Consider the following 26767-nt stretch of genomic DNA (forward strand, 5'->3'; position numbering starts at 1 on the left):
CCCAGCTAAATTATAGTTTGGAACCAAATGGACCCTTATGGGACTGTAACTCAGTTAAAATTAACATTGATTTTACAATATAAATTGGGGTCTCAGAGATAGAAATGCCATTCAATGGGGGCCTGCAGACTAATGCATGTCAAACTGGGGGTCCTTGAAATTAAACGGGTTGAGAATCACTGCTAGAGCCGTACAAATCTTCTCTTATGGGGGTCCCTGGCATATCTCTTCAAATGGGGGTCCGCAGGCTAATTTGTGTCAATTTGGGCGTCCTTGACATGAAAAGGTTTTGGAACCACTGCTTTAGAAGACAACACATGCAGCCAAAGGGGATCATGTGACAACTGAAAAAAATAGGCTATTTGTCAAAAGTGAATTGTTGATTGATTGCTGTGCATCTTATAACCTGTTGTTTCAGATTGCAGTTTATTAATAATGATCAAATGGAATTCACACTCAGTTTTTAACCATGTAAACCAGTGTTTCCCGATTCCCAGCCCGCCCTTTTCTGGACTAGGGCCCACTTTGAAACAATATAACGTTTTGTGGCCCATGCCGCCATTCGTCTGCCGTGTTAAAGGACCACTTCACCACTTTTGAACCTATCTTCATATAATAGGTCCTCACTAATAATCATGAAAAAAGAAAAAAATTCTACTCGGTCTGTGTCTCATAGGAGGGCTGTGGGCAGTTCAGAAACCGTCCTCCAGTGACATCATCGATGGGGAATACAAGCTAATAGAAAGCTAATAGCTAGTCCTGAAAAGTTGCAATGCAAAAATGGAAGCCATCGTTCTCACGATAATGCAAATCTACTCTACACATTTTTGTAAAAAAATCTGCCTAATGATGATGTCACTGGAGGACGGACGGTTTCTAAACTGCTCACAGCCCTCCTATGAGACAGACCGAGTAGAAAAAAATTGCGCCATTTTATCATAATTATTAGTGAGGACCTATTATATGAAGATAGGTTGAAAAGTGGTGAAGTGGTCCTTTAAGTGGTCAGGCCGAGTGCACTTTCAGAGCATGTTTATTTTAATGACAAATCAATCGATTGTGTCCCCGCCTTGGATTAATGGAACCAACTATTTTACTTTCCTATCAATCAATATCACAATGAAAACTTGTTTTATTTTTGGCGGGCCAACTTGCAATACCCTGACAGCCCACCAGTGGGCCCCGGCCAACAGGTTGAGAATTGCTAGTGTGAAATGTAATGTGGCTGCATGATTTTACGGTAAATCAAACCCAATACATTAACTTGTGAAACAAAACAAAGGTAGACATAATAATTCATGTTAGCATAGTTGATTTGATTTCAACCATAATTTGTGTCCTCTGTTACACATTGGGCTACCATCCGTTTTAAACCCGTGGGTAGAGAGTTACAAAGGTTTGCCCCCTTTACTGAGAAGGCAGACTGTCCAAAACCGCCAGGCTTAATTCCACCTCGAGGAAGTCCAAATGAGTTCTTATAGTTACACATGGGGATTGGGGACAATACAGTCAGTCACCATTTGTTGAAGCTATGTAGGCCTGGCCTAGTTGCTCTACCTGAACTCTGACATGACTCTATCCAACAATGGCAAACACCATGACAGCATCACTGAACTGCATATTGTGGCTGGTGTAAATATCATTCATGACAGTATCATATTTCAGATTTTTATTGAAGAATTTGTATAGACCCTTGAGATGCAGCATCTCATTTTCAAGGGGGACCCATGAAACATGAATATAGGATACATAAAAGCATACAGTACAAACATACTGAACTGTGATATTGTGGCCATGGTATAAACATCACGACCTGATCTGTGATATTGTGGCTGGTATAAATATCATGACAGCATCATAACTGAACTGTGATATTGTTGTGGCTGGTGTGTGTCATGTGTCATGATAACTGAACTGTGATAGGCTAAGATGGAAATCATTTTATGCCCTGAAAGAATAGGTGTTTTAATTTGATTAGATTTTTGAATGTGCAGTAATTTTAGTAGTAGGCCTAGTAGTAGTAGTAGTAGAGTGTGTGTGTGTGTGTGTGTGTGTGTGTGTGTGTGTGTGTGTGTGTGTGTGTGTGTGTGTGTGTGTGTGTGTGTGTGTGTGTGTGCACGCGCAACACATTATTACTAGGTTATAGCCTACCGGTAGTATACTGTAGGCTATACAGTACTTGTGAGGACCATAGAGTTATAAATAGGCTAGGGGTGAGGACCAAATGCCCCCACGTGCATTTGAGAGAGAGATTTTGTGAGGACATATAGCCTAATTTAAGATAAATTGTACAATTTAACACAGACATTGTTGTTATAATATGGTAAATTTGTTTTAAACATTCAGGTTGGGGTATAGGGTTCTTAAGTCATTTAAGACTGCGATGATAAATAATAATAATAATAATAATAATAATAATAATATTTGGGAAACAAATCTTTGAAACATTTTAACAACACAATAAATACATAATAATTTGAGATGAACTGCTACAAAACAGGCAAGAGTTTGTGTTTGTGAGTGTCATTGTATTTAAATGACACTTAAGTTTAAAAGTGACATTATATTGCAACGCTCCCAAATTACAGACACACGTGATCACTTTGACAGAAGGGAGCCCTAATGGTGTCCTTCCGCGACTAGAGGAAAAATATAATAAAGAATTGCATTCAATTATTTGTCAGAACTTTTAACGATTAAGACAGCCACGTGTGTGACAAATCCAAATGCATGTAAAACTATATCAATATCGTGTGTAATTTCTTGGTTTAGTTAGCTCAGGTGTGTGTGTGTGTGTGTGTGTGTGTGTGTGTGTGTGTGTGTGTGTGAGGGGGGGGGGGGGGGGGTAACTATATCTCGTAAAGGCGGCAGGATATGTGTTGTAAAAAAAACCCTAGCCTGTTCTATCTTCTTTTTTCCTTCGGTGGAGGCCATGATGGAAGCCTGAGTTCAGCTGGAGAGACTGAGAGAGAGAGCGAGAGAGGACAGCAGCAGAGCAAGGGAGAGAGAGAGAGAGAGAGAGAGCGAGAGCGAGAGAGAGAGAGAGAGAGAGGACAGCAGCAGAGCAAGGGAGAGAGAGAGAGAGAGAGAGCGAGAGCAAGGAAGGAAGGGGAGAGCGGAGCAAGAGAACGGGAGAGAGAGAGAGACAAGAAAGGAAGATGATTCCCCGGGACGGAACTGTCAAAAGAATCCGTGCAGAGCTCTGATGATCGAAACATTATAGTTGCTATTACATTCACGGTGGAGCCTGTCACTTTTCCCCGCACGCGTTTTTCGGACCGGATCGACCGACGACCATGTTGATTCGCTAGGAGGAGAAAAAGGGCTCTTTTCCCCCTCTGTGTGGAAGAAGCAAGAAGCAGCAGGAGGAGGAGGAGGGGTAGCAGGGTTAGCTATTGACGCTAACGGCAGCGAAGCTAGCCACGGTGCTAGCCTGCCAGGCAGCTCTAGTTAGCTGGGTTAGCTTAGCCTAGCCTCGGCTAGCTTAGCTTCCCTCTCCGTGCAGACAGAGTGACTGGATCCGGGGCTGCTCTCCCTCTCCCCTCACCACCACCACCACCCCGCTCTGTGACTCAATCACAGCGGATAAGATTGGAGCCTTGACCCGCAGCGGACGGAGGACTAGGAGGAGGAGGAGGAAGAGGAGGAGGAGGTTTCTTCTCCCAACATACAGCCAGAGATAGAACTTGCATGTGTGTTTTATTTTTTAAGTGGGGGTCCTCCTGGTGGTCCTGAGGCCGCTGCTGCTGCTGCTGGGGGAGGAGGAGGGGGTCTCGAGCTCAAGCAAAAAAAAAGAGACGGGATTTCATTTCAGCAGGACTCTGGGGGGGTGTGGGGGGAAGATTCAAGAAGGAGTAAGGCTAGCTAGCCTGTACCACCACCGGTTGGGGCCTCGGTGGGCCCGGACCGGGCCTGCACGGCACGGATCATCACCACCACCAAGGCCCGTTCTTTATATGATCCAACAAGAAGAAGCCATTCTAATCCTATTGACAAGCTACTGCTACTCTGCTACTAGCCCCCGCTGCTAGCTAGCGTAGCTAGCCGGGGGAGCCTGCACCAACACCACGGTGAACGGTGCAGCGGTTCGGTTCTTTACCCCCACAGCGGGGGGAAAACAAACATTCTATTGGGACTGTGAACCCATTTAAGAAATTACATATATATATATAAATATATACTTTAATCATTTGAAACTGTTAAAGGACTCCTGCCCACACATCGCTTTTACAATGGCTGCGATTATAAAAGAAATGGTCAGCCGGAACAAAAGGAGATATCAGGAGGATGGCTTCGACTTGGACTTAACGTGTATCCTTTTTTGCCCATTCTGTGGCTTGGCTTTTTTATTTTATTTATTGTGTCTGAATCCAGAGGATGTTCGTCGCATTTAGGGGTGATGTTGATGTTTGGATTTTTATGTGTAAAAAAAGACCCGCAGAGGAAATGTCAAACGAGATACGGCTAGCACCAGTTAGCGCCGCTGCTGCACTCAGTCCTTTCATTTGCTTTGACTCGGTTAGGTTAGCTTCAGTTTGGCTGTGCTAGTTTGATTAGACAGCGCTGTGCTGCTTTCCAGCCCTAGCGTTGCTGTCAGCAAAGCGTGTTTGAAAGATGGTGGATCTGTCAAAACCAACCAAAAAAAGAAAAAACCGAGGGCACGTAATGCATAGTACATGTCGCAATCATAATCTCTTTGTGCAGTTGTGCACCCCCCTCTCTTGACAACCACAAAGCTGGATTATTCTCAAACATTTTGTATTCTTTTTTTCTTTAAATAAAACCGATAGACAAAGCTCGCAGGCTGTGATGTCAGTTAGATATGTCAGTCGCCCAGCCAGCTGTGACATTAAAAGGGGCAATATGCCCCCCCTACCTTTAGCGTTTGAGACACCCACACTCAGGGCTGATCAATCAGGACCCCAGCAATTAATTTCTGTGAATGCAGGTCGATTTTCAGCATTTATGTTAGACGCTCATTACTGTATCGTTTCTAACATTGGTTTGGTGGTGATGATGTAGGCAATGGATGTGTGAGTCAGATATAATATTCTGGTGACTAGTCTGACTAATAACGGCATGTTGAAGTAGCGGGCCCCATTTCTGTAAGCTCTGCTGCAAAACACCCCCTAAAAATATGCACAACCAGGATTTTTCCCGGTGTCCTTTATGCTGCTGCATAATAATGTGACCCTGTACTTTTTTTGGATAGATTTCCAAAGTGTCTGCCTCACTGCCTGAGTGTAGTTTTCCTTCCCTTTAGGACACGTTAACCCAAGAATTGCCATAATACATATTGCATACTTGTGCAGCACTATTTTATCGGACCCAGCCAGTGACAGTGTTGACCTGGTTGTGTTGAATGAATAGCCAGCCATGGTGGATATGAAAGTGGACATAAAGCTACAAATTGTTGGTTAGCCGGGTTGGATCAATGCTATGTAGACCAGTGGTTCTCAAACGTTTTTATACATTTCAAGGACCCCTACATTGGTATTTATAAGGCCACGGTCTCCCATAACTCAAGTGTATAATTGAACCAAATGGATGGACCCGTGGGGTCCATTTGTACATGATCTGAGTTACACACCTGTAAAGGGTCCATTTGGTTTCCTAAACCTAACTATCAATTTAGCTGGGGACCCTCTGGAACCCCCCCCCCCCCCCCCCAGACTCCCCAGACCCCACTTTGAGAACCACAGATGTAGACCACTATATTAATGTAATGATGAGAAGCTGGTTGATGGAATATTAGTACTGCATTGCTTTTCAGGTGAGTGATCAATTTGTGGTGTTTTATATCATGGCATGGCAAAATCAATACTGTGCAGTTTAACAGCTTGATTTTTTTGGATTTTGGCAAATGAACATTTAAGTAGGTCAAGTAAGCATTTATCGGATTATTTTGTTTTGGTTAAGGTCTATTGCTGTACTAGCTTGTAATTAATTTGTGATAATTTAAAATAATGTAGTAGTGTGATCATAATCAGTAATCACGTGCATATCGTCTCTGTTGGGTGGAAACTTCATATGGTGCTACTGTGTGACACTAGTATGATCCAAGTAGGCCGCTAATTTTCAAAAGAACAAATTTATAATATGGAGATTAACACATTCCCTGCCGTCTGCCATTGGCGGAGCTCTCCATCAAGTCTAATCCAGCGATTTACTGCCGATGACAGATGTATATTGTGTTCTTCGCCAATTTACGATTGGTTCAAGGTTACCAAGTAACCGATACAACTGGAAATGAAACTAATTTCGCTTGCCGTCCAATTTGATCAGATCCAGAAAAATGCTTTTTTCCCATATTGCATTTTTGGTCAAAACAAGTTTTATTCAACTTCCTACATCCAGTTCACGCCTCAGGTCCCGGTGGACCTTTGGAATAAGGGTTTTACCTGAAAAAAAAACCCTGAAGAAAAAAAGGATTAATTAATTAATAGACAGTGAATGTGTAAAGATGTTTATTCCCTACAGCAACGATGTACTTTTTGTTGCACACTCAATGATTCATGATCTTTTCATGCGGTCAGATTTGTCACGCCTCAGGGTTTGATATGTGGTTGAATCTGGTGTCATCATTGACGGCTGTCGTCAGCACTGTGGTGTGCCTCTGAGACAAGAAAGTAGAGGGGGTGTTGTTGCTGAGTAGGACTGCAAGATATGGCTTCAAATCAATATTGTAATTTTTTTCAAACCTTTGCCTTGATTCCGAACGAACAATTAGTACGAAAAAAAAGCTAAAAATAGCTCACAACAAGTCACTATGTGGCTTTGCTCGCTATTTTTTGTTTTGTATTTTTTTGCTTCTTCTAACTATTGGTTCTGATATTTTTTAATGCCCAGCCCTAGCCTCTGAGATGAGGCTGATGTTGCTGAGCTAGGGCCATCGCTGCTTAAACTGATGCCATTCCAAGGACAGTTGGGGTGAAAGTTCCCTCTAGTTAAAAATCCAGCACATACATATATATATATATATATATATATATATATATATATATATATATATATATATTTTTTTTACCATCCCTTTTATCATGTTCGGCACGGTGTCTAAAAACAATATGGGCCTACTGCAGTTATGTAATGCAGTATCACAGTTCTGGGAATTGCCCTTAAAATAGCGTACCAGTGATCTTGTATCAGCAGCAATGCCGTCCGAGTGCTTTCCCTCGCTCTCTCTCTTCACCCACCATCACTCCTTTTCTCTTCTACTCCCACTCTAATTCTCTTTCCCTCCCTTCCTTGCCCCTTTTCCCTAGCTCTCCTCCTTTCCTGCCTCCCCTCCCCTCTCTAACTCTCTCTTTCCCCTGTCTTGCTCTCAGTAGTAGATTTGGCGTATGCACCGAGCTGAAGCAGGACTGGCTTTGGAGTAGAGGCATGCCTGAAACGGCAGTTTTTCTTTTCCTTTTTTTTCCTCCTCGTCCCCCCCTCCAACCCACCCCCCACCCTGCTCTCCTCGCAAGGAGCTTCCGTTGGGGTCCTGCGTGTGCGTTTCCTCCCAGCTGCAGAGAATAAGCCCCCCCCATGCCCTGGCCCAGTCTCTCCTGGGAGCACTGGAGCTTTTTAAAAACACTTAGAAATAGTCTGGCTGGATTGGAATCACTTTACCGCTGGGTCTGAAGGGTTATAGTAGCCCATGAAATGGCACAAAAGCACTTGCATTTGCGTCCTAATTAGGACTTTGGAGGCATTAATGGAAGTTATTACAATACAGTATGTATTGACATGCTTCCATTTTAAGAACTATGGGGAGGTAGGCAGGCCATATGCATTAAAGGAGCGCCATTGATTTGCTGGTAGGCTCATTGAAAGCCACAAGGCCTGCTCTGTGTTCCTAAAACGTATATCTCATGATATACTGCATTTAGTACAGTATTTGAATCCATCTTTAAGGCAGTCAACCGTTTTGTTTTTTCCCCCGCATGAATTTAGTTCAACCACTTAAACCCCCACCATCCGTATTGTGTATAAAAAAATCACACTTGTGTGAAGTGAGGGCCACTCTTATACATCACATTCCAGCTAATCACAATTGGCGTACTCAATTTTCTGTACTCACTTTTTATCCTCAAAACCGTGGTAGACACAGAGCTCAGCCAATCAAATGATCGCTATGCCTGGGCTACGCACATTGCTCAGCCACTCAAATCATCGCTATGGGGTACACACAAAGCTGGACATAGGAGGGCCTAGCGCCCCTCAAAATAACCAATGTACAAAATAGCTGATCTGTTGTGAGCTTGTAGATCTGCTAGTTTCAGCATGCAGCAACCAAACATAAAATGACCACTAAAATGGACTTTTAGTTCTACTGGATCGCTTCTCTACTAGTCCCTCCCTCACATTTAGTCTAGTTTTTATTGTTGACGAAATTGTCATGTATTTAGTCTTAGTCATCCTATTTTAGTTTTTAGTCAACAATCAACACTGCAGCAATCCCTGTGTTCATGAGTCAAACCCCTTTTCCAGAAGATCTGGGCTGCTCGCCTACGTGCATGAATCTGTGCGCTTTAAGTTTTAAGCATATTGTGATTATCGCAATATCGTTAATCACTATTATTTCTTTTTAAGATTTATTTTTGAGCTTTTATTCCTTAATTTATAGGACAGTAGTAGGAAATGGGGAAGAGAGATGGGGAGTCACACACAGCAAACTAAGGTCGCCGGGAACAGAATTCGAACGCATTGGCAATTGGCATTGCAGCCAATAATCAAAATTATTTTTGCCACAATAATCGTGACATGTAATTGCATTATCGTTCCATGATCCCTAGTGTGCACTGTACACATGACATGGGCAAGTTTAAAATACAGCAGTTGTCTTTTGTCTCACTGTCACATGTGTGTGTCATATATTTTGGACCATTAAAAAAACGCTCAAAAGTGAAAGCGTCCCATCAAATTAGAAATGTTCCGCCTGTCTATTTCCGACATCATAAACACAGGAAAAAGTTTGGCCTTTTAGTCGGTGGTTAAAATGTTGAATCCCACAGCCTATGTCGACGAGCAGACTTCATTTGCAGGTAGGCGTTAAAAGCCGAGTCGGAGACATGCATGCCAACTCAATTATGCTTTTCTCTGCAACATGACACTGAATTGGATATGGGTCTTTACGATTGCATGAATATCCTAGTTTAATTGGTTCTGACATTCACCCCCCACTATCCTTCAGTAGAATATGGAGCCATGTTTGCTGATGGAGTCTTTAAAGAATGGCAGTGTGGTGTAGTTTATCGTGGAACCTGGTGTGAATATAGAACCATGCTCACTGATGGAATCTTTAACCACTTAAACCCTGTACACGCTGTCGACCAGAGTTGCATCCTTGGCTCCCCCCTCCCCCCCCAAGCTCACAATGAGTCACGTTGCAATGTGATGGGGACTTGTAGAATTGTATTTAGATTGTGGCTACTTTTGCAGAATGCTCACCTATTCTGTGACCAGAATAACGACACTAGGGTTAAAGAATGACAATACGGTGTAGTTTGCGGTTGGAACCTGCCCGGTGTGTGTGTGTTTCTACAGTTTCTCACTTCTCTCGGCCATGCCCGAGTGCGGCAGCTGATTCCAGGCACCGTGAGCTTCCATCACACATGTGTACACAAAACAACCAAAACTATTACGGTGTGGATGGATATATTATGGTGTATGTAATTCTTGGTTAAAAAGCTTCCTCGTTTTCTGGAGGTCGGTCGGTGTCTTTTGCATTACATCGGTTTCAATGTTCCGCTCGGTTCGGCTGAGAGCTCGGGAGGAAAGAGAGATAAGCCCAACATTTGCAATGATCTCAATATAACTTTGGGCTCTAAAAATACATGCAGGTCAGGCTGTAGAGCCTCTCCTAGTGCACCCACATGTGGGCCTGGCTCAAGCAGGAGCACTGTACTCCTGTCCCCTCTGCTCTGCCTGCCTCTCACAGTCAAGGCCATCTGTCACAGCAGACATGCACAAGCTGATCAGAGCCCTAGTTCCCATCTATCCTGACTATATCCAGACTATACATTACAATGACACCGCTTATGTTCACACGACTGGTGCAAGAGTTAAACAAACTAATTGATTCAATCGATTATGAAACGCAATCGCTATTTCGCGAATCTATGAAATCATAGGGAAATCGATCCCTATTTTGGGCATGGTTTTTTTTACATTTCTTCACATATATATATATATATATATATATATATATATATAAATGTGTGTATGTGAAGAAATGTAAAAAGATTTCAAATAAATAGTGGAAGATATCCAATTATATAACTACAAGCCGTGCATCATTCACTATTGACACTGGTGTCGGCAAAGTATAATGCTTTTTTGATTGAATGAATGCTTTATTAGTCAGAAATGTAAACTACAGCACGTAGTACAGACATTAACCCATTTAGGACTGTGTCCGAATGTTGCTATATACTGTAGATCAACTAAAACCCCATATGGGGTTTCCTGTCCTGAATGGGAAAGGATAAAACAAGTCCTGGGGACTTATTTAACATGGCATGAAAAATGAACACAACAAATACAAACACGTCATACAAAAGAGATGGGATAATTACATTTACCTCCTGATGTTTTTTTCAGGCCAATTTAGAAAAAAAGTGTTTCACATCCTTCCCTGCCACCTCTAAATGGCTCAGAGCGTCGCGGTTTTAGCCCTAATGCGACCTCTTTAAGAAGTGAGACCGACAAAATTGACGGACTTCCGGGAACACGGAAGCATTTCAGGGGTGCACCCTAGATACATGGTCAGTGATCACAACAGCTGAAATGGTCCAGTGCGGTTGCCAATTTTTCTTTATTGAGCTATCTATTTTCTTTTTCAGTATGAAAGTCCATTTTCGTCCATTGTCGTCCTTGGCATACTGTGACCATAAATTATGGTCGTCCAATGTAGTAAGTCCTTGGCCGGGAAGTATGGTGTCGGGGCATTTTGGTGTCGGAGTAGTAGAAGAATGAGAGGTGCTTAATCAATTATTTTAGTAACTGATTGTATAATCGCTGTGTAAATAATCAATGTATATACGATGACCATCTGTGTTGTTAACTAATACTGAGCAACTCTGTGTAATGGGATAAGTATTCAGTGGACGTAGTATGTCGATCTGTAAACTAATGTTTAATTTTAAAATGCAACTTCATTTTCTGGGCCTGTTGTTACATAGCCTGTAGCCACATGGTGCCTGAAAGGATTCCCGTAATATTTTGACTGATGCTGGTCATTGTTGTAGTTGTGATGTTGGATGGTTTTTGTAAGGTTCAGCCTTGGTGCCTGTCCCTGCATGGCCGCAGGATGCTTGTAGTCACACATGGTGGACGGGACAGTAAAGAAGCACATCGACATCAGTAGCTAGCTGTACTACAGATTCTACAAATGCCTTCTAAACCAGTAGTTCTCAAACATTTTCGTGCCAAGGACCCCCAAAATCATATGTATTTGGCCGTGGACCCCCCCCCCTCTTTTGGGTCTTCGTTTTTAGTACAGCAATGCATCGATATTAAAACCAAAATGTACTTATTTGAAAACGTAGAAAGGCTGCTTTGAAAAGACACCTATTTTTTTGTTTTGTTTGGTTCATTATTTGTTTTAAGTAAAGCGTCCTTGGGTTCATGAAAGGCTATATAAATTCAAGCTATTAGCACTTTCCATCCCTAACAAGTCAATTGACATAAAACAGCTTCCCTCCCGAACAAGAGTTACACAAGTTACATTTTCATTGTTTAATTCACCATTTTAATAACTTTTAAGACTTACGTGGTTTTCCTCAGACAGACAGATTGATGCGGATGATGCGTTTGGATGATGTAACTGGAAATCGATGAGTCACACTGGTTTGCTAGGGCTTCTGGGAAACTGAGGCGCAAATTAATTTTGGTCTATGGCTCGTATCGTAATGGCTGTGTCTGTGTGCTGCAGTTCCTCGTTGCTCTTTGTTGTCGGGTCTGCAGAATATTTTTGGACACTATTGCAAGCGATCACAACATTTTAAGGAGAATTTTCATGAAAAGGAAGAACAATGATCGTGGCATGGTAGTTCTTCAAAGGTTAGTGAAATCTAGGCAGCCAATGGGGGATTGCGATTAATTAATTCCGCAGTCAAACTGTTTGTAGTAAATAGTAAATGGTGCATTTATATAGCACCTTTATCCAAGGCGCTTTACATAGATGTGCAATACATTCACACACACATTCATACACTGATGGCGGAGGAAACCACACGAGGCACCAACCTGCACATCGGCAAAAAATTGGGGTTCAGTGTCTTGCTCAAGGACACTTCGACACTAACTCTGGGGAGCCCGGGATCGAACTGGAAACCGGCCAGTGGCCACTCTACCTCCTGACCCACTGCCGCCCCAATTTCATTTGTAGTATTTTGAATAGCATATATTCTTAAATGCACACAAGTTTTCCAAGACTTTAACTGGAGTACAAATGTTATTTGACAGGGCAACTTTCACTTTTAATGGAGTATTAATATTTGACCAGGACTATCTGTACTGGACTCAAGTACTGGGGCATGTGTTGTGTACTTTTGTCTTCCACTGGTCATATACACACTTTGTATGGCTCCTTGACCCACGGCTGAACAGATATCTATCCCAACATCATTGCTATGGGCTTTCCAGCAGAGAGACTGGAAGGAGTGTACAGAAACAACATAGATGATGTTGTACGGTAAGTCCCATCACCTAGGCCTGTCTAGGAAATGGCTGCTCTACAGTACAAGCTCAGCGTCACGGCGTGACCTGTTTTGAGCTTGTAGATTGTCTATTTCCATGATTCTTTTCCTATAGTATAAAGTTATTCAATTATGTAAATGTATTTGTCATATCTGCCCTGTGCAACTTTTGTTCATGAAGCCTAAAAGCCAAACATAAAAGTATTCATAATTATGCTCTAGTGTTAAACAACAGAAATGCAATTTGTTGCCGTTGGGCAGAAACCTCTATCTCCATATGTTTGCTGATCTACAAGCTCAAAACGCATCGCTTCACGCCGCATTTCGAGCTTGCAGATCTACTTTTGATGCTCTTGTGTGACGCCGTGGTGATATGATCAAGTAGGTCGTTTAATTTACGGAAAAACCAAAAAGTAAAATATATGGTGATAAAGAGGTTTCTGCCCTACGGCAACACATTGACAATGTGGGAAGTGCTGATTGTCAGCTCTGTGTCCTAAAATACAAGGTTTTATTTACTAGGCCTGCATGTGGTCATGCTCTCACTCTGGCTGTGCTCTTCTCTTCCCGCAGGTTTCTCGACTCAAAACATAAAAACCATTACAAAATCTACAACCTGTAAGTGTCCCAAAACGAATACAAACTCACTCTGTTACTAATGCATGAGGATACTAGTATGTCTTAGCTGTGTTTACCTAGTAGAAGGCTTCAATGTTTTTAAAATGTCAAGGTTCCCCTAGCCTCGGTCCCAGGCTTACTTTTCTGCGAAAAGAAGAGCCTGGTCACAACGTAAGGCAGAGAAGCTATCGGGCGGATGTATCCTCCGGAACATCAGTCAGATGTATTTCCCCCGGATACGATATTTTCCCGACCAATCACAACACTTGTTTCATTCGCGGAGAATGTAAACTGATTTGTAAATCATCAACGTCATTTCCTTGGGCAATACTTCCGCTAAAATCCCGCAACTTCCGCTGATAGTCTTTTCAGCGTAGGTCTTGCCCAGGGTGAGGATCCCCAGGTTTGGTATGCATTAGGGCCATGGACGAGCGCAACAGTACAGGTCCATTTGGTTTCCTAATCCTGCAACATTAGTTTTACACGGGGGCAGAGAGAGGGAGATCAAGGAGGAAAGAAATGCATGATATCTACATACTATTCATATAGCATAATGAGCACGGTGCACTTGTCGTGGCATTACAGCAGTTGTGAAACACAGGCCGGATATACAGCCGAAAAGTTACAGAATGCAGTCAGCAGATGATAATACTAAGAAAGACTTCCCTCCCTGTTTGACTGTTAACTGGTTGTGTTCTTCCCATTTCAGCTGCGCAGAAAGACACTATGATGCTGCCAAATTTAACTGCAGAGGTAGGCCATCCCATTTTCTGCCACACTCACACACATGTGTGCGTGCGCACACGCACGCACACATACACTTCAGCGATCTCATGTTCCGTCTTTGCCTGAAAGCCCGACTTGTACCAGGTCATTGAAGTCTGTCTCTCTGCTGCTGTCTCGCTGGGCGATATGACTTCAAATCAATACCACAATTATTTAACGTGTGCCTCTAATAGGATTCATGAATGATTATTTAAAGAAATAGCTGTTAAGCTATTTTTGCTTTTGTTTTTGCACACTATTACAAGTGTAATAGAGGGCTAAAGTGGTTATTTAGACAAATCGATTTGGTCGCTTTATAAAAAAAAAAAACGTTAGTGTCGATTCGTAGATATGAGATATAAAAAAACCTTAAATAAAAATACAACTTTCCTCTCGATTATTCAATTAACCTACATTAATCGCAAGCAACATTGCCTGTTATTGGTTCTAAATGAAGCTTTTGATATAATTTTCAGCTAATTGTCCTGCCCTACTGTTTTGTATTCTTTTTTTTTTTTTTTAAATGTCGCTGTCGAGCATTACTTGAGCTTGTAGATCGGCTATTTTCAGCATGCAACCAAATTTGCCAGATTTACGCCATCAAGGCCTGCCAAAATACTCGACTGTGGATTTAGTCTACTAAAATCAACATGACTAAAACTAAATGGAATTTAATTCAAAATGACTATGAAAAAAGAAAGTGCTGTCAAAATCAACACTGCTCTCCACTCCCGCCCACGCACGACAGTTGCACAGTACCCATTCGAAGACCATAATCCACCTCAGCTGGAGCTGATCAAGCCGTTCTGTGAAGACCTGGACCAGTGGCTCAGCGAGGACGACAATCACGTGGCGGCGATCCACTGCAAGGCGGGGAAGGGCCGCACGGGTGTGATGATCTGCGCCTACCTCCTGCACCGCGGCAAGTTCCAGGAGCCACAGGAGGCGCTGGACTTCTACGGGGAAGTCAGGACAAGGGACAAGAAGGTCGGTTGGTTGGCCCTGCTAGGCGTTATTTTTGTCAAAACTGTTTCCAGGTTGAAAGATGTTCATACATAAAAAAAAGAAGCTGAAATGGCTCATCTACAAGCGTATAACGTGTGTTGTAAGCTTGTAGCTCAGCTTTTTGTATAAGATGAATGAATTATGTCAAGTTATTTCTTTGTATTTTTCAGTTATTTGTCATATCTGCCCTGTGCATTTTTTATTTACGGGGCAAACAGCTATTCTTTCTTAAGTGCTTTTTGTGGCTGTGCTTGTGGTCCGCAGGGAGTGACGATCCCCAGCCAGCGTCGCTACGTCACCTACTACAGCTACCTGCTGAAGAACCAGCTGGAGTACAAACCCGTGGCCCTCCTCTTCCACAAGATGGTGTTTGAGACGCTCCCCATGTTCAGCGGAGGCACCTGCAGTGAGTCACACCTTTCGCTCATTATGCTAATTGCAATTTATGACCAAACTGTGGCTCTCGGCATACGGCAGAAATGGATTCGGCACATAAAATATCGTATAGAAACATTTACAGTCATTTAGAAAAGATTGTGCGTGGATTTGTCTTTTATCTGTTTGATCCATTCATCTGTATGGTCTGTCGGGTCGAAACCTCATATGTCCACTTTTACTTTTCACGATTCAAATTAAAAAATTCAAAAGTAGTAGACAGCCTCAAAACTTTTCAAACTTGTGGATCTGTTACTTTTGATGCTTTTGTGCGACAACGTAGTCGGCATAGTATGATCAAGTGCTGCGCTAATTTACTAAAATAATAATACAATATGCAGTGAGAGGTTTCTGCCCGACAGCAGCGATGTCCTTCTTTTGTGCTGCATTTATCAAGGTCCATCTTGTCAGACCAGAGCATTATTAGAGCAATTATGTAATGCAACTGTTAGACATCATTTAAAGCAGTTGTTTCCCAAACATTTTCCGCTTGAGACCCAAAGGATACATTTGCTGTCTCCCCTGGACCCAAACTTCCTATTTAAAAACCACTGGGAAGAAGTAGGTCTAAGAGCACACATTCAATGTGGCGCAGCAATGCGTTGTGAGCATGTAGATCGGCTATTTTCACTACTTAACACGTTTAGTTTTAATTTATGGATCATTATATTAAAAAAAATAGTCTTTTGACGTTTAGTTTTATAATGTATGTATTTCTTTTTTGTAAAAAAACATTTGGAATAATGTATTATAATCATTCATTTGTAAAAAACAAAAAAAAGGCATACCGGTATTTACTCGATGACGCATAGAAATGGGTCCGTGCACCCGAAAATGGGTCCCGACTCACTGTTTGGGAAACGGTGATTTAAAAGGCTAGTGAGGAAGGTATCTCTGAGCTGCTCATCTGTCTGCCAGTGATTGAATGTGATGGTCAATCAATGTTCTTCCTCAACTTCCAATCTCAGTTCTGTGCATGTGTGTATGCATTCTATGCGGAGAATTGTTCTTTGCTGGTTTTTAAGACGAAACACGTGTTCTCTGCTCAGACTTGACTTGGTGTCTTTCCACTCTTAACATAACACCCGGATGTCGTTGCTGTCGGCCTGTCGGGTGGAATCCTTGTATGTCCAAATTAAGCTTTAGGAAATGGGAGAAAAAAAGTTATCTTAGTCACAAGCTCTTGCTGACGCTTTTCATTCATTCAATATGTATAAAAAGGAAAAGAAAACACAGGCACAATTAACCACTTTCAGTGTCAAGCTTTTTGTGTAGTAGCAAAAATAGTAGATCTACAAGCTTGCTTGTGCAGAGCGGCTATTTTAACTGTTTTTCCATGACACTCACGTAGAATAATGTCCAGGGAACCTCTGTGTTCCAAATGGGACTCTTACAGGTCTATAACTCAGAGTGTACAAATGGAACCGAATGGACTCTTATGGGTTCCATTTGTACAATAACTTGGAATGTGGAGATGCAAGGTTTCTGCCCTGGCTGCGTTCATCCTTCTCTTTCCCGTTGAAAAGGCCCTATTCTGAGCTGGACATGTTCCCCCTCTCTACAGCAGGGCTTCCCCAACATATTCAGCGCCACACCTAAAAGAAACATTTGGTGTCACCCCGAGACCCAAACTTTAATTTAACCCATTTTGACCTGAGGTGTGTGTGTGTGTGTGTGTGTGTGTGTGTGTGTGTGTGTGTGTGTGTGTGTGTGTGTGTGTGTGTGTGTGTGTGTGTGTGTGTGTGTGTGTGTGTGTGTGTGTGTGTGTGTGTGTGTGTGTGTGTGTGTGTGTGTGTGTGTGTGTGTGTGTGTGTGTGTGTGTGTGTGTGTGTGTGTGTGTGTGTGTGTGTGTGTGTGTGTGTGTGTGTGTGTGTGTGTGTGTGTGTGTGTGTGTGTGTGTGTGTGTGTGTGTGTGTGTGTGTGTGTGTGTGTGTGTGTGTGTGTGTGGTCGAAGACAAAAATATGGCTAAAACTAAATCAAAGGCTGCTGTCCAGAGCATGTGAGTGGCACGGAGCGGCCGAGAAATCCGCTCTTCGCTCTCGACGGCTTTTGTCCTGCTCGTCATTCGCTCGTGTTGATCCCCTCCCACGCCGCTCTCGGCTCGCTCAGCGCTCACCTTCATTTGCGCATCGGGCGCTCCGCTCAGATACGTTCGCTCAGCAGCAAAAAATGACGGGAGGGGGGGAAGAAAATGCTGTTTTCCTGAAATTGTCTAATTAGACACATCGTCATAAGTGCCTGAAGGCCTTCGGAGCATAAACATTTATGCGTTTAAAAAGTGTTACCGGCGATTAAACATATTGTTCTTTTTATAATCTAAACACTGACACATTTAAAAGCACGTTCACTAGCTTTCCCACTTTAACTAACAGGTGATTGATATCATCATGATAGCTAACTGAAGCAGATGAATTAGGCATCGCAGGTGTAAACTTGACACGGTTAAGTACTGGTTTACCATAGCCTCCACATTATTAGTAACCGCGTCCACTTGGTTTTGCGAGAGCGAAGGTTCCTCCTCCTCCGCCACCATCATCATCATCTTTCTCCACTTCTCCTTCAACGTCAGGGAGGATGTTAAATGCCTTGATCATGTTGCTGGCATTGTCGGTCACCACATGAATCGCGCATTAATGAATGTTCCAATTTTTCAGCACACTTTAATACTTGCGCTCTGCACACACTAAATCCACACGTTTAGGTTCTAAACACATGTGCCGTTTGCACTGAGCGGCTCGGAGCGGAGGACAGTTCTCGCTCCGGAAGCCATTCTGATACATTTTAAAACGCACTCGGAGCTCAATTCAAAATCAAGCCGCTCCACTCCTCGCACCGCTCGCACTCCGCACCGCTCACAGGCTCTGGTGCTGTCAAAATCAACACTGGTGTAGATTAGAATCTGTATGTCCATATATTAGAATCTGTACGTCCATATATTCTGTAGAATGTGTGTGTTTTGTGCCGTGCTGCTGTGCTGTGCTGTGCTTCGTGGTCCCTGCCATGCCAGGCCAGTAGGTGCTTGTGTTTAAATTGTGTTGTTTCTCTCTCTCTAAAGGGGACAGTACCTTTAAAAACAGGAGTGAGCCGACCCCTCAGGGCTTCAAGAAAGGGAATTGGCATTGGGGTAAATGAGTCCTTCATTTTTATCAATTTTTTTTTGTTCGCTGTTCATTTTATCATTTGCCTGTTCATTTGATTTTGATAGTTTGTTCTACGCCTATCACACATTGTGAGTTTTGGAGATCGGCTATTTCCGTTGTGAATTAGCCGATCTCCAAACTCACGACGCATCGTCGCGTTGCGGCAGGATCGGAGATTCTTTGCAGATCTGCTTTTTGTTTCGCCGCGCGTCGTTGGCTGCACCATTGTGCAGTTTAACGTGTGAATCGGTTTTGGGTAAGGAAAGTTGCCCGCAGACGAGATAAGGATCAAGAATGAATTCTTATGTCAACAACATCCCAGGTTTAAAGGTGTAAAGAAGTTGGTGAGAATAGTTTCTTTGTGCGAGCTCCATCATTAAGTTGGAAAGAAAAATGGGGGGCACAGAGAGAGGGAGGGAGGGAGGGCAAGGTGGAAAAACGATAATTAAACAAATCATAGTTACCGACACATTGTCTACATCCCCTAAAGACATCCCCTTTGTCTTTATCAGAATAGGGTTTCTTTGTTTCTGGGTCTCATTGGGTGTTATTTTTTCTGTTACTCAGTTTCTCTTCCTTAATTCTGAGAGAACTTTATTTTTGTGTGTGTACTTCAGGGTGGGTTTTCTTTTTGCTTCGTGCTGTCAAACTCATGACACTAACACTGTGGTATCCTGTCTCGCTCTCTGGTTCACCCTCCTCCGCTTCTCCTTTTCTCTTTTTTCTCTTTCTTTCTTTGAACGTTTCCTCCTTCTGTCCCTCAACAATCTCTCATAACTACGCTGCTCTTCCAAACCTCCGCTCCTCCTCCTCCCCCCCCTCCTTCCCCACCCCCGTGTGCGACGTCACTGACCGCGTTTTGCAGACCCTCAGTTTGTGGTGTACCAGCTGAAAGTGAAGATCCACACGTCCAACCCGGCTCACACGCGACGCGAGGACAAGCACATGTTCTTCGAGTTCCCCCAGCCGCTGCCAGTGTGCGGAGACATCAAGGTGGAGTTCTTCCACAAGCTGAACAAGATGATGAAGAAGGTCAGTGTGGCGTGTGTGTTGCACGTTGGGTCTAGGGCTGACGATTAATTGTCACACAAATAATTGCGATTAACAATTGAATTGTGTATTTTGTATTGAACATTGGAACGTTAGCTTGCCTTTTAGGCTTCGTAATCACTTTTTGTTTGCATTTTTTCTTCCAAAAAGTTTCCAAAATAGTTTGTCTACAAGCTTACAACATGTCACGACATGTAAGCTTATAGATCTGTTATTTCTGCAATTTTTGAAAAATGATTGAAAACGTATGGCCATTTTTCAACATGAGAACGATTGGCGTTTATGCAAAATAATTGAGATTATCTCAAATAATTACGATTAGGTGATTATTTACTAATTGTGACAGGCCTACACAGGTCATGAAATGTTGATTGCTGATTGATCGGCAAATTGTGCATTTATATAGCACTTTTATCCATTGCGCTTTACATCGATTGTGCATTACATTCACCCACTCCCACACACGATGGCAGAGGAAACCATGCGAGGCACCAACCTGCTCATCGGGAGCATTTGGGTTTAGTGTCTTGCTCAAGGACACTTCAACGCTGACTCTGGGGGAGCCCAGGATCGAACTGGGTACCGTCCGGTTCCCAAGCGGCCACTCCACCCCTGAGATACGTGAGCATGGGTCCTTCAGCACGTTTGAGTAGAGGGTGCGCTGTGATTGGCCAGTCGCTGTGATTGACAGCCTAAACCTAACTCTAAACCTAACCTCAGTAAAACTATACCTATCCATAACCTCCACTAAACGCAGTGGCTGGGGGCGTTTCCAAGATCCCAGAAGAACGACGGAATCCGCTGAAGATCCCCTCCTCGCCTGAGATACGCTGTTATTACTTGACAATTAGACATATGAAGAACCCCTCTAGTGCAGTACCTAAAGACACAAATGAAAAGCACATGATGCAATACTGCATAGAGTGACATAGTGAAGACCCGTACAGTACATGCTACCACAGGAAGAGGCTGGGGACGTGATCTAGGCCTGTGGTTCTCAATCTGGGGGTCGCCAAATTATTTGGAGGGGTTGCCCCGTAAACTCCATTTGGTTTAATTTGTACACACAGACTTCAAAGGGTCCATTTGGAACCCCCTATAGGAATCGTTAACGGGAACCGTTAAGTAATCGGACTGTTAAATTGACTGCCAGAGTTAAATCATTGTCCATAGCTGCCCTTGCCAGCCATTCAGAGTGTTTTTTACTAACCTTTGAAACGTCATAGATTGTTTTTTATTCACAACGAGCCACCTGCCGATGGCTTTGAAAGTGTGTGTGTGTGTGTGTGTGTGTGTGTGTGTGTGTGTGTGTGTGTGTGTGTGTGTGTGTGTGTGTGTGTGTGTGTGTGTGTGTGTGTGTGTGTGTGTGTGTGTGTGTGTGTGTGTGTGTGTGTGTGTGTGTGTGTGTGTGTGTGTGTGTGTGTGTGTGTGTGTGTGTGTGTGTGTGTGTGTGTGTGTGTGTGTGTGTGTGTGCCCTTTTTGACACGGTTTCACAAATCACACATTAGGACTTGGCCATACAAAATGTTTCAGTCGTTCTCAATGAAAATGAAGGCCCGGCCATAACTGTGCCCTACTGGGTAGATTGTCTTGTTTCCAGGCTACCTACTGGGAACAGTTGGGGACAGGTCCATTTTTAAATATGTGTACCCCTGGAGAAAAATAGGGGAGGGTTATGCCTTTCTAATCTCAGTCCAAGGGAAGGTCAGCTAATTTCAATGAGACAATGACGGTCGTTAACAAGCAATTAACACAAAGCCAGTGTGAACGGCCCAGTCAAATCTCCCTCACGGACAGAGAGAGAGAGTCAATTCAGCATCTCAACGGTGGTGATTGACACCCCTAGGGAGGGTTCATCTTTTTTCTTTTTATCACTTAGGGAAGGTCATTGATTTTTTTTCCCCCAGTCAGATGAAGGTTCATGGCATTTTATACCAGGGCACATACAGGGGGTTTTCTCCAGGGGTACACTTTTTAAAAATCAACCTGTCCCTTACCATACTTTTGGGCCCGAAAACCCGAAAATTGGTCATTATGCATTTCAATGTCCTCAAAGTCACGTAAACTCTGAACTGAGCATATTTATTGGACCTTTGTTCCACAACAGAGCGTCGCAGTCCCGCCCCCTGCCATGGACCAGGAAATGAATCCCAATGCATTTTTCCCATAGACATTTCAAAAAGTATTTATTTAAAGACGCTTACGCCGCGGACAAAGCCAACTCGAGTCGTGACAACTCATGACAACACAAACAATATTTTGGACCAAACAAATAATTACAAAGAAGAAAAACAACAAAAGCCGTTTTTTTCTTCTTTCTAATATTTGTTCGGCCCAAAAAATTGTGTTTGTTGTCATGATTTGTCACGACTCGAGTTGGCTTTGTCCGCGGCGTAAACGTCTTTAAATAAATACTTTCTGAAATGTCTATGAGGAAAATGAACGGAGAATAATTTCCTGGTCCATGGTAGGGGGCGGGACTGCGACGCTCTATATCGGCCACTTTCTTCGATTTTCGAGTGCCCATTTTCTATTGAGTTTTTCTTTCATAAATAAACACGGGCATAGGAATGTCGGACAAATTAGATACCTGATTAAAGTCCACTTTGAGCTTCAACACATGCACTTACATTCCTGTCGGCTTTAACCTTAGGCCGCTAGGCGCAGTTGAAATAAACCTTTTTTTACGTTTCCGAGACTCGAAAACGTCGGGTCGACTAGGCTCGGATCCGGGCAGAATTTGAGAACTCTAATGCTTCTTCTTCTTCTTGGGCCTCTCCAGGACAAGATGTTCCACTTCTGGGTGAACACCTTCTTCATCCCCGGACCAGAGGAGAGCGGGGAGAAGGTGGAGAACGGGACGGTGGTGAACGACGTGGTGGACGGCCTGGCCAGCCCCCAGGCCGGTGGCGGGCCGGGAGGAGGAGGAGGAGGAGGGGGCCAGGCGGCCCAGATCCAGGGCTCGGCCGCCGCGGTGGTCCCGGCCCAGGCCCAGAGCCAGGGTCAGGCCCAGGGTCAGGGTCAGCTCCAGGGGGTCCAGAGCCAGCCGCAGAGCTCGGAGCGCAGGGACAGTGACAGGGACTACCTCATCCTGGCGCTCACCAAGAACGACCTGGACAAAGCCAACAAAGACAAAGCTAACCGCTACTTCTCACCAAACTTCAAGGTAGGGGCGGTGAGGACGCTTTTAAATCAAATCAAATTAACATTTGTAATTGTGCTTTTTGCCATTGAACATTGGCACATATGAATCAAAATTATGGAATGCTGTTTGGTCTTTTTAATCAAAACGTATATGACAAAGAATTTACTGACATATTTAATAATTTAAATAGCTAGAAATAGCTGACGCTAACACGCCACAAAGTGACGCATTGTAAGCTTGTAGATGCTTTTAATTTTTTTTACTATTATGCAAAACAATTGTGAATATCTCAAATAATTGTGAAAAAGACATTGATAATGCATGATTTACTAAAATAATCTATTCATAATCAATCCCCATTATGTGCGTGTCATTATAGGCGGTGGTGATTTTTCACTTTAAAAAACCCATTCAGAAATAGTGAAAATAGCACACCACACTGTGCGCTTGTAGATCTTATATTTTTCACAAGTTTGGCATGCATACTTTGGCACCAAGTGGTTAATCGATTAGTTCATATATAAAGTAAAACGAATTAAATATCTTTTTTTGCATGGCGCTAGAGCGAGACCAGCTGTTTATTTTAATTTTATTTTGCCGTGACGCTAGGAAACAATTTCTAATGATAGCATAATTGCTAAGAAGATCATTGATAGTTGCAGATCTACTTCAAAGTCAGTGTAGACGGCTCTACAATAGTTTTTGTTTTGATCTGTGCGAAGCCATAATTATAAGATATTATATCATTTGAATGGCTAAAAGAGACAATCTACAAGCTCACAACACGGCATGCTGTGTCACATTGTGAGCTTATAGATCTACTGTTTTTGCTATTCGTACAAGTTAACTGTACTCTTACGAAGTTAAGTTAATTTAATGGAGGATTTTACGGTGTAAAATGACTTAGTTTTTTGTTTTTTGTCTTTGCGGTCTGTCCAGGTGAAGTTGTATTTCACGAAAACCGCGGAGGAGCCTTCAAATTCGGAGGCCAGCACTTCGACGTCGGTCACCCCGGACGTTAGCGACAATGAGCCGGACCATTATCGATATTCCGACACCACAGACTCTGACCCGGAAAATGAACCTTTCGACGACGAGCAGCACACGCAGATCACCAAAGTGTGAACTCTTTTTAAACAGGAAAGAAAAAAAAGAAAGAAAAATATAAACCAGAAAGAGAGAAACGGAGAGAAAGGAGAGAGAAAAAATACAAGGAGAAAACTTGAATATGAACTCAAAAAAGAAGAACCTTTGTCCCTTCCTCCCCCTGCCCCCCGCCCCCCCAGACGGCAATAGAATATCATCATGTCAGATGCCAATTTTAGGGAAAAAAGTAAAAAAAGAAAAAAAAGAGAGATGAATATCCTTGACCAATATATTGTTTTTATTATTCGTTTCTTCGGCACAGCCGTGTAACCATGTGCGAGGTATCGACACTGTTGCCCCGTGGGAAAAGGTGCTGTAGCTCTTTAAAAAAACAAAAAATATAAAAAAGAAGTAAAAAAATAAAAATAAAAAAGTGTTTATATATATACATACATATATGTTGTATATACACATATATACATGCATATATAAAGAAACTTTTTTTTGTGTCAAAGACAATGGAAAGATTTTACCACAATCAGGAGACGGGGGAGTTAGTTGAGACGCATGGGAGAAGTTTAGAATGATATAAAACTAGGACTATGCTGCTCCTTTCTCCTGTTAAAAGCAGGAGCTAGTTGAAGTGTGGGAGAAGTTTAGAATGATATAAAACTAGGACTATGCTGCTCCTTCTCCTGTTAAACCAAGGCCAGTGCAGTGCTGCAGTCACTTTGTTTCTCCCCCTCCACCTCCTCCCCAGCTACTTTATCCTCTCCTCTACTCCCCTCTCATCCCCTGCCTCCCTTCAGAGCCCGTCCCGCGCATCTCAGTCTGGGCCCATATTCGTTGCTGTCCGGCAGGAACCACCTAACTCCCATTTTTATTTTTAAACCAATGAAAAGTATTAAAAAAGTGCTTCGGACAAAAGCTCTTAACTCCATTGGACCCTCAAACTGTCTGCTAAAGCAGCTAACTGGGGAAAAAAATCTTTTTTTTTCTTCAGAAAAATGAACATTTTGGATTTAGGTGGAAACCTTTTTGTGTCAAGGACACCCAAACTATTATGTATTTGGCCGTGGACCACCCCATCTGAAAAGGTTTTGTGCCAGGGACCTCCCCAGAAGAGAAGATGTTAAAAAAAGAATTCAAAAACCCTTTCTATATGTTTTTCAAAAATAGCAGATGTGCAAATCACAGCGTGGCAAGTTATGTGCTGTGAGCTTGTACATCTTTGAATATCCAACATATAAATGGATAGTGGTTCAAATGAATGTGATGTTATATTAATTACTTTTGCTGGGGACCCCCTGGAACCCCCCCAAGGACCCCCTGTGGGTCCCCGGACACCACTTTCAGAAGTGCTGCGTTATTGGCACTTATGCAGCCGATTGTATGCCCCGATATTCTTGACTTTTATTTTATATATTTTTTAGCACTTTTCAACCTGTCGTCCAAGTATTTGGGGGCATGTTCTTGTTGGTGAGAGAGTTTTTAAAAGGTTTTCAAAAAATGTTAAAAATGTGTCTATCTTCATCGTCTATTTTGGAACATTTTGAATATAGCGCTTAAGTGTTTCAATGAAATAAATTTCAAGCTGAATGTTTAATCAACATTGACTGTCACCATTGAACTCCGGCGCTGTCGCTTCCCTTGCCCGCCGCAATCACGGGGTCTTTTATTTAGAAAACCCCCAAATGAACCGGAAGCAAAATGGCCTATAGCTAATGTGGCGGTCGTAACTTTAAAATCATTAGAAGCGTTAATGTAACCGCGAGGTAGCGACGATTCTTTTTAATGAGCCACTAACATGGACGTTCTGTTCAAACACCTCGATCTGAGCCTCAATTCCTATGGAGCGGCCATCTTGGTCAGGGCAACAGGGTCTGTTTAACGTTAGCTATAGCAACCTGATGCTAATGTATATTGCATTATGAACGCTATCTATCATAAGCCACTATAAAGACCATATAGGACGTAATTATACGTCTTTGGCAGGGAAGCGTTGGATTTGATAGGACGTAATTATATACGTCTTTGGCAGACAATGTTTTTTTTTTTTTTTTTCTTCAAATTAATTATAAAATTTCAGCACTTTTTGTGGACAAAAAAATATCGGTGATCGGTTGTTCTAGGACAGTGGTTCTGAAAGTGGGGTCCAGGGGCCCTCAGCGTTCCAAATGGACCCTTACAGGTCTGTTAACTTTGAGAGGGGATTCCAAATGGACCCTTACAGGTCTGTTGACTCTGAGAGGGGATTCCAAATGGACCCTTACAGGTCTGTGAACTCGGAGAGTGTACAACGTGGAACCAAGGGGACGTTCCGTCTTTTGTGTACACACTCAGGCGGTCCTTGAAATTAAACAAAATCGGGATTCGCGTCGGGACTCCAAACATTCTTGGCAATCGGTCGGGCTCTAACCTCCAACCCTCTTTCCCCCCCCCACCCTCCCCCCTCTCTTTACTGTGAATGCTTCTTGTGCTCTTTGCAAGCTGTCCCACGTGACTTTCGGCCTTTTGTGCAGTGGAGACTGCATGCGGGCAGTGTGTGTGTGGTGGGGGGGAGGGGGGGTTGGGGTTAGTGGGGAGGGAGGGAAGGGGGGGGGGGTCGGGGGGGTCCTGAAGAGGCTGTGATGATGTCTAATAAAAGCATTGCCATTCCTTTCTCCCCCCCACTGTGTGTATACGTTTTAAATTATGCAGAACAAGGCATCCCATGTAATTGTCAATGTTTTTTTTTTCTTTTTCTTTTTTTTCCTTTTTTTATCCTAAGATAATAAAAATATAATACCACGAAACAAAGCGGCGGAGACACGTTCTTGGGTTTTATTGGACAATA

General features: G+C 42.9%; 1 protein-coding gene across 5 annotated transcripts; it reads left to right on the top strand.

Moving 5' to 3' along the window:
- Nucleotides 1-2952: 2952 nt before the first annotated feature.
- On the top strand, nucleotides 2953-26484 carry LOC306931692 (phosphatidylinositol 3,4,5-trisphosphate 3-phosphatase and dual-specificity protein phosphatase PTEN). Of its 5 annotated transcripts, XR_013791037.1 has the most exons (11): nucleotides 2953-4311; nucleotides 12598-12682; nucleotides 13260-13304; nucleotides 14014-14057; nucleotides 14818-15056; nucleotides 15339-15480; nucleotides 18566-18634; nucleotides 19516-19682; nucleotides 22483-22875; nucleotides 23785-26122; nucleotides 26165-26484. XR_013791037.1 is itself a non-coding variant. In XM_079513246.1 (10 exons), exons 1-10 carry the CDS (start codon nucleotides 4233-4235, stop codon nucleotides 23968-23970), a joined length of 1449 nt encoding a protein of 482 aa, XP_079369372.1. In that variant the 5' UTR covers nucleotides 2953-4232; the 3' UTR covers nucleotides 23971-26484. The 5 variants fall into 5 exon arrangements, 4 of the variants coding, with proteins under 4 accessions (XP_079369372.1, XP_079369374.1, XP_079369373.1 ...); XM_079513246.1 differs by having other exon boundaries at nucleotides 23785-26484; XM_079513247.1 differs by having other exon boundaries at nucleotides 2957-4311; nucleotides 22483-22866; nucleotides 23785-26484.
- The last annotated feature ends 283 nt before the right edge of the window (nucleotides 26485-26767 follow it).

This window comes from Electrona antarctica, assembly GCF_951216825.1.
Source record: "Electrona antarctica genome assembly, chromosome: 10".
Taxonomy (NCBI): domain Eukaryota; kingdom Metazoa; phylum Chordata; class Actinopteri; order Myctophiformes; family Myctophidae; genus Electrona; species Electrona antarctica.